Source organism: Girardinichthys multiradiatus, chromosome 22 (assembly GCF_021462225.1).
Source record: "Girardinichthys multiradiatus isolate DD_20200921_A chromosome 22, DD_fGirMul_XY1, whole genome shotgun sequence".
Classification (NCBI taxonomy): domain Eukaryota; kingdom Metazoa; phylum Chordata; class Actinopteri; order Cyprinodontiformes; family Goodeidae; genus Girardinichthys; species Girardinichthys multiradiatus.
The window spans coordinates 29,998,865-30,007,311 of NC_061814.1; the positions used below are offsets into that span (position 1 = coordinate 29,998,865).

At 38.6% G+C, this 8,447-nt stretch overlaps 1 protein-coding gene across 2 annotated transcripts; it reads right to left on the reverse strand.

Annotated features, from left to right (window-relative positions):
• Window positions 1-173: 173 nt before the first annotated feature.
• On the reverse strand, window positions 174-7,662 carry erlec1 (endoplasmic reticulum lectin 1). Of its 2 annotated transcripts, none has more exons than XM_047352513.1 (14): window positions 7,338-7,662; window positions 7,082-7,186; window positions 6,318-6,398; window positions 6,090-6,167; window positions 5,939-6,002; window positions 5,820-5,842; window positions 5,503-5,726; window positions 5,250-5,391; window positions 5,014-5,175; window positions 4,870-4,929; window positions 3,999-4,123; window positions 3,820-3,897; window positions 3,638-3,713; window positions 174-983 (listed from the first exon to the last, which is right to left on the reverse strand). In XM_047352513.1, exons 1-14 carry the CDS (start codon window positions 7,518-7,520, stop codon window positions 912-914), a joined length of 1,473 nt encoding a protein of 490 aa, XP_047208469.1. In that variant the 5' UTR covers window positions 7,521-7,662; the 3' UTR covers window positions 174-911. The 2 variants fall into 2 exon arrangements, with proteins under 2 accessions (XP_047208469.1, XP_047208467.1); XM_047352511.1 differs by having other exon boundaries at window positions 5,930-6,002; window positions 7,338-7,661.
• Window positions 7,663-8,447: the final 785 nt, after the last annotated feature.

The window sequence follows — 8,447 nt, forward strand, 5'->3', positions numbered from 1 at the left end:
CATAGGCGAATATTACAATTCACAGAACACTAGCACCCTCTAGTGGCCTGTAACGTGCCATGAGAACTACATTTTCCATAAAGAAAATAAGCCTGATGTGTATCCTCTGATTTAGTAAACCAAGTAATGTGTTGCCAATATGTTATTCTTCTGTAGTTATGCAACACAACAAATCAACTCCCAAGTAATTTTATTTTTTGCAGCAAATGCATTGGCTTTTACCCCATCATACAGCAGCTACAAGATTCCCCAGTGTGCATTTACATAACACCACAGAATATCATTGGACCAACATACATTCTGTGCATTCTTCAAATGGTTCTTTCAAATTTTCTATGAAACTATCTTTTGTTGTTTGTCCACATCATGCTCTCATGCATAACTTACACTCCTTCTGTAAATTGGCACCACACTCACTCTTTCTGCTGAAAAATTATCCAAAACTTACATTTTTTTAATCTACAAGCACAAATAGCCACAGTCAAGTGGCTAATCATTTTTAAAAGCTTTCTCAAACACACAAACAGATATAGAGACACAAAAAATAAAACCACCATGAGTTGACTTGATTCCCCTGAATGATTAATAAATCCCCCGGCTCATCAGATCTTGTTGGCAATTAATCAACTGGAACAGAAGCACTGATATGAAGCTCAGAAATTATATCCGCTGCCTTTTAGGTGAGGCACGAGCCCCTTTTTCACTCAATAACAGTCAATTTAGGTCACATTACCTAGGACTCGCAGTACCTGGACTGGGCCAGTGCTCCTGGGCAACATGGAGTCCAGCCTTCAGGTTCAACCACAGTTTTGGCTTGTAGCACATTGAAAGTCTCTTCTTTGAGCAAACAGGCCTCTAACAAGTGTCCTCTCGCCCGTCATGCATCATTGCTGTAACAGGACCTTTTCAGCTTAACTGGGGATTGACAGAAGTCCGTACTCATCAGCCGTGTCAAGAATTCTGCATATGACAGGAGACTCAACCTAAGCAAAATATAAATAAAACAGGTGTCATTTTCATATTAAATCTTGTGCTCCATTTATTTATGGGATATTTCACACCATAAACTTTACAATTTCAACAATCAGATTATTCTGGTTTTTATTAAGAGTTCTGAATAAATCCTTCACAGTATTTTTCAGGTCGCAGACAGTGTCCAAATACTCCAACATCCCTTATGGCGTGTGTTTACTATTTGGAAATGAAAAGCAATAGCAAATACATCATATACCACCATTCATTGTGCTGAAGGAAAATAGCCTAAAATTAGCAGAATCGCTGCAGTGCCATAACCAGCCATGCAAATGCATTGACATTTATTTTGTTTACATAGTTTCATACAAGTTAAACTAACTTTGCAATTAGTTATGAGTACTATATCATCTTTAATTTTTGCTATGTCAATGCAGGCCTAAGACATATGTGACTGTGTTGACATGCACGTTTTCAATTATGATTTATGTAAGGGGAGACAGCTCTAAGATATCTGGTGTAAAAACTGTGCAACAGCTTTGACAGATTTCCCTTTAGTAAGTACTAATTTCAGATTTATTTAAATCTAATCATGTCTGCATTCATATGTATGCATTCATATGTATGCATGCATTCATGCATGTATGCATGAGCCTGTGTATTGGTATGCCTCGGATATGTGTACACATATACAGCTGAAACCAGATATTTATATACACTATAAAAAGACTCAACATTTTTTTCCTCACTGTCTGACATTAAAGCAGAGTAGTCCTGCTTTAGGTCATTTGGGATTACCAAATTAAATTCTGTTTTCTGAAAGCCAGAATGACAAAGAATCATTTTTGTAGAATTTGTTTTTTTTTATTTCTTCAAATTCAGATGTTTACATACATTTCCTGTTTGGTAGAAGCTTCTTTTTAAACTGCATGATTTGGGTTGAACACACTGTGCATCTTTCCACAAGCGTCTCACAATAGCTTGCTGCTGGCCTTTATTTTATTGACAGTAAGCAGACAGGAAATGGTGGAAAGGGTTGGGGAATTGGGTGCAGAAAATGTCACCGGGGCCGGGATTCGATCCTGTGACAGCCTGCATTGAGGACTAAGGCCTCTGTACATGGGCCGCACGCTTAAACCTGTACACCACCAGCGCTCTGCCCAAAATTATTTCTTAGGAATGAGATGAGCATTTCTGATGGCCACTCCAAAACACTGATTTTTGTCCTTCAGCTACTTTTTAACTAATTTGGCAGTATGCTGATAGTTATTCTCATGCCTTTATTTGGCTGGGGAAATAAAGGTTTAATAATAATAATAATAATAATAATAACAACAACAACACCACCACATTTTGTGGATTTGCTGTCATACATTGATATGGTTGAACTGCAAAATTTGATACCTTTGTTTATTTCTAAATGCTTTGCTATGTTTAGACAGGTTATATAAATTATTAATAACAATCAATAGAAGTTTAAGCGATTAAACGGATAAGTTAAAACTTTTTGAAAAAAAATTACACAATTTACAAGGGAGAAAAAAATGAAATATGAGTCGTTTCTCTTATCTTTGTGAATCTCAATATTATGCGAGAGAAACAAGCAGAGACGTAGAGACAAATTTACTGATTATCGGCAGCAGACGATTTTCAGCCTGAATGGCTATTCAGACACTAAAAAAAGTATCCGATCTTTTTCCAATCAGGGAACACATATCAAGTTCTACCAGATCGCACTAACAGTACTCTTTGGATACATTTCTGAGGGAAGAAGGCTCAAACTCAAGACATTATCAGTAAGATATTTAAAAATGAAGTCATTGTAAGCATAGAGGAACAAGATGCTATTTAAAAGAATGCATTTTTTTTTAATGCCATGCAGTTATTCAAAATGTACTAACCAACAACATAAGATGCAAGGGACAGTTTAAAATTTCAACTCCATATAACTTTGTCTTGTTTTAAATTTGTGAAACCCTGTTTTACAGCAACTGTTCTCTAAACATGCCCTGGTGTCACCCCTGCTCCCAAAATAAATAAAGACTGCTTTGATTTGGCTCAAATCAGCAGCGGCAGGTCAACGCTGTACAAAAATGGGTGCTCTTGTTGTTATTGTGGCCTTCTTTCCTTATTTAAAAGATGCTGCAGAGACACATTAAAGCAGTCATTCCCAAACCTTCCCCAAATTTCTATGACGCCAATTAGACATCACTTCTCTTCTTTATCTCTTGCATTGCAGCATAAATATGCTTTACCTTTATCCTTTTTATTAATCTGTTTAATTCTGAAGAGGCTCTTTAGACACCACCCCTGCTGTTTTGTGACTGCAACTTTGGGAACCGCTGCACTAAACCTCTGATTTTACAGCTGCCTCATTTCACTCAAACATAAAACATCTAAAGGGGAAAAAAAAAAAGACAATTCCAGCAAACCTGAAGATTAAGGCTAATCCTATTGAAGGGGATAAAATGAACCATGTGATAGAAAGGAGAAAACAATAAACATGTTACATCACTTGTCATTGAAATTATAACCCTACGACAGATCAACTTGCTCATATTACATTAAATTCAGACTCGCAGGTGCTGCCCTTCATACAGTCTATAAAAGACGTGCTACCAACTATGTCCTTTATATAAGTATTGGTGGCAACAAGCAACCTTACCCCAAGCACGTATTGACAAGTCTGAGGTTCCATCATGTAGACTGTGACAGCATGGGGAGACTCAGATTCTTTACATCTGACAGAGAGAAATCATAAGTAAATCCAAACCTTAACATACTAAGTGACTCATGTTAACATTGTACAGGGTTGTTATTCATTCCTCCTGGAGATTTTTGACTCACTTGAGCTTTACGATGACCTGTCTGGACTGTCCTGTCAGTTCACATAAATCCCCGCGTCCATAAAAGTGGGAAACTACCCTATGATGGTGCAAAGTAATGTGAAAAGAGGGAGAAATGTTAGCAGGAAATTCACAATAGCTTGGATTCTGGGTAATTCAGAGCAAATCTAAATTGCCTACTTGACTTTCTGTGCTCCATCTTCTTTGAGCTGGTAGGATCGGGCGACATTCTTCTTCGCCCACTCAATGTGCTCCTCTGCATTCCAGTTCCCCACCACTACAATGTTCTTTCCTTGCTCTTTGTCCTGGGAGACAGGCAGGCATTTCAGAACACAAAACTAATGCAACTAAAGACCTACACAATTACAATCCACCTGACAGAGAAAAATGATTTGAAATGAGGAGAGTCTGTCAACTTTTTTGTTTTTTTCAAGAAATTCAAAAACTGATTGTCGAGGCCTTCGGACTACAAATGCAATGATCAAGCCTTTACTGGACCATAACGATTTCCAGTTTTGTTTGAGGTTTGACCCGCTGGCTTTGAAGGAATATAAAACAGACAACAAAAAATCCTCAAAAGACAATGTCATTTTGAATAAAACAAACACTGAAGGGATCAAAAGAGATGATTTTCAATAAACTCAAAACAAAAATTGCAACAAAAAACATGCTGTTTGTTTTATGAAAGATCAGTTGCTGTGAAAACAGGAGTGTATTAATATGTTAAAATAATGACAAAATATTTAGGGAGTTGACATCTTAAACACTCTTTAGTTTCGTATTATGTTCAAGACCACAATATACTCACCAAGTGGTCATGAGGATAAAACAGGGTAACTTTGCAGTAATACATTCAGCCTTCCTGTTATCTGCTTAGACTCTTACTCTCTCCAAGCCTGAATGATCCAGACTTGTCTCAAATGTTGTATAAATCACTTGCTTTTAAAAAGCATCTCTGTGCTTCCTCCAACATCATTTAAAACACCTCAATGACACTAAAAATAGCTAACTTTGAGTCTTCCTCCCTCCGTTTTTACTCAAGTCATCTTACCTCATGGTACTGATGGACATGCTTTCCATAGCAGAATTCATATTTCCACCAGCCCACGCCCTATAACAAACAGATGAAGATGATTATAAATCGCTGTCTAGTTTTAGAAATAATCTTTATGTGTTACATGCAAACAGGCCTCACCCCTTGCAGACAATACGAGCCACTGAGGAACTCCTTGATCAGCTGGTCGTCTGTCAAACGGGAAATGTGTGTTGTGCCCACTGTGACCTGAACCTGCCCTCCTACAGTCATGGGTTTGTGAGTGGAGGTGAAAGCTTCCTCTCTAACTGGGGACACTTCCTCCTATGATAAAAGCAAAACTTGATTAAACTTTGTAACTATGGGGCATTTTTTTCCCTTTTCTTTGATTCTCTCACCTCTCTGGTGTCGGCATTGGTGCTAAAAGGTGGTTTAAGCAACTCCTCTTGCTCTTTGTCTAACTGCGTGAGCCGCTGAGGTTGCAGGGGGGAGCCCTCCAGAGCCTGGCAGAAGATGGCATTCACAGGGGAGGACTTGAACCTACCAGAAATATACATCAAGTAAGCAAACAGTGGTCTCATTTCTGTGGAACACGGCAACCTTCGCCTACGTTGAGTATTTCTAAAATAGCTGCTGTCTCTTGAGCCCTACCTGTATTTTGGGTGTGCACACAGCAGAGGTGTCAACACCACGACCTCATATTCACAGGTGGTGACCTCGGCAATGGACAGGATCTCGTGCTTGGCTTCTGGATGGCAGACGTACAACACAGAGCTGGAGCGAGGCAGGTTCTGCTTCAGGGTACATGGAGTCCCATTCCCCATTTCCACTGTGTAGTATGGGGTCAGCTGACCTTCAATGTTTTTAGTAGGCACCTAAAGACCAATAAATAAATAAAATGGAAGTAACAAATGTGAGGAAATCCTGCCTGGCAATTTTGTTAGCTTAAGTTAAAGTATTGTACTTACTTCTGTTTTCTCTTCAGCTTGATCTAAAACAACAAAGGTTGGTCATAACTCATAAGTAAGTCAAAAATGAGTCTTAACTCATTATTTATAAGAGCAAATAACAGACATACCGCTGATACCTGTATCAGCTGACTGACTCCTCTGTGCCATATTCCCCAGGTAATACTCTTGAAAATTGATCTTCTGGGGAAGCACACATGATAACCTTCAGAATACATTTGCTAGCTTCTCATTCATGTCATCTGATCGCTAAACTCTTGACCCACTGACCTGTCCAGTCTCCTTCTCTTCATGATACTGCCTGACATGCTTGCCATGGCACACTTCATATGTCCAGTAAGACTCAATCTGCAAAGTATCAGTGAAAATCAAGAGTCTTTCATTTGTCTAACACACCTCCCGGGAAAACAAAAAACAGATACAGAAAACTTGTTGTTGCCATGGTCTGCTAACATTGCATGAAGTCTAACTAAATACAGTTTCAGTTTCATGTCTCACCCTGTAGGAGCAGCTGCTTCGTTTGAACAGTGGCTCCAGAAGGTCGCCTGGACTGGGACCTCTGTACCCCTTATCATCATCCTGAGACACCAAAGATCCAATCAGATATAACAGACAGACATAACAACACTTTCAGGAGTACGACAATCGTTAAAAGGCTCATATAAATTTAGTATCTCCTCACCATCATCATACATCTGTTAGCTACACATTTCAGTTTTTCTTGCTTAGCCTTTTTAGATTGTTATTTCTCATTTTGTCATAGTTGTTTGTTTTCATTACCTACTGTTTTTAACTTGTGTAAAGCTCTCTGTATTTCCTTGTTTCTGTATGCAAAGAGTTCTGTGAATAAAGTGTATTTATTGATCAGTTGTTTTAGATCAAACCTCTGTTGGACTATACAACTCAGTACTTACTGGAGGATTCAGGGCTGAGATTCACATACTGCATCCAGCTCTGCTCTGATTAATCAGTCCTTGTTATGACTTAGTGTCTGTATATTCAATTAAGACACAAAGTAAATCAATTTGTGTTATATTCATAGGTCGACTGTTTTTGTGTACTTACTGAAAAACTAAAGTTGTTTTAATGTCTGCAGGACTTCAAAAAGACTTCCTTAACAGGTAACTAAATGTTCTAGGTCACATGGATGTTCATTAATTTATCCATTCAAGGAAGGAAGCCTGTCTTCCACTAATTAAATATAAAAAGGTAAAGGATTTACATCCTGAAGCTTAATCCAAATAACGACTAGCATCGCTCACCTCTTCCCCAGCTGTCAGTGAAGGCAGCAAACATTTGTACTTCTCCTTTTCTGTCGTTGTCATGATGACAAAGTCATCTTCGCTGTAAAGTGAACCTGAAGATGGCTGTAAACAAGCATCAAATTACGTTGGGTACACAAAAAAGTAGGACCATATCTTTGCAGTTTAGGTTTACTTCCCAGCTAAACTAGTGACATTCATGTAGTACCTGATTATTACAATTTTAAAACAATGCGTTACAAAGCAGGGCGCCTACCAGACTGAATTCAGCACCCGGCCAGGTGATTTTAAAAGGAATCTCATCATTGAAGGAGGGATACCCCCCTCTGTTTGCAGAGACGCCGATGCAGACCTCCAGCAGTCCTCCGAGGTGGACCAACAGCAGACCAGCCATCAACTCTCCAGCCCGGCTGCTTAGCTTCTGCAGTCCCCTCCGCATGTTTACTGATGGTTTCTTTACCCCCACTTACATCTATTGCATAAATCAATTCAAAGATACTTCGGCTTGTCATCCGTAAGGAATGACAGTACAATGAGGCGGATGTCAACGCTACGCGAAATACAGGAAGTGACCCGTTTAGCTGCCACGTCGTGTTCCGTCTTTGCGTTTGGCTAAGAAACAACACTGCCCCCTGATGGCAATACGCAGCACTGCTTGAATATAAATGCTCTACCAGGAAGTTAAAGTACGCTAATGGGATCGAACCAAATAAATTGTACAAAATAGAGAGCAGCTATATTACATTTATAAAATATTTAACCCACCACCACAAAAACAAGCACGCAAACAAAAGACGATAAAATAAGATAAATATTAATAAAATAAAAATGCTATACTGCAAATTTGCAGTATAGTACAGATGCACCATGGTTCACATAATTTGAACATTTACATATGAAAATAAAAGTATTTCATGGCATCACATTTTGATAATTGTTTTTAAATGTAAGTTCTAACAGGACGAGCTTAAAAGGAAACAGTTTTCAATTTTATTTTAATTTTACTTTGAAGTTAAAGCATGCTGGAAGGAATTAACCCAGCTCTGCCATCTTGTGGACAGATTTGGAAATGCATGCCTGTTCCGAGCTGAACGCAGCAAGCTAATTATGCGAATATGTCTCACTTTATTTAATAGCAGAAGGTTGAACTTCAGAATTGAAAATCTGCTGATCAAGTCCAGCTGCTGACCTGTATTTGGTTGACTTACAGAGAAGCAACTCCTTAGGTTCTTCCTCTATTTTCCTCCAACTCTGTTGACTAAGTGCTTTGTGTTGTCAGAAAATACATGCATTACAGACCACAACACCCCAATGAGGACAGTTTAAGCGACACACAGTTATGAGGCTATTTAAAACGTAGACATAA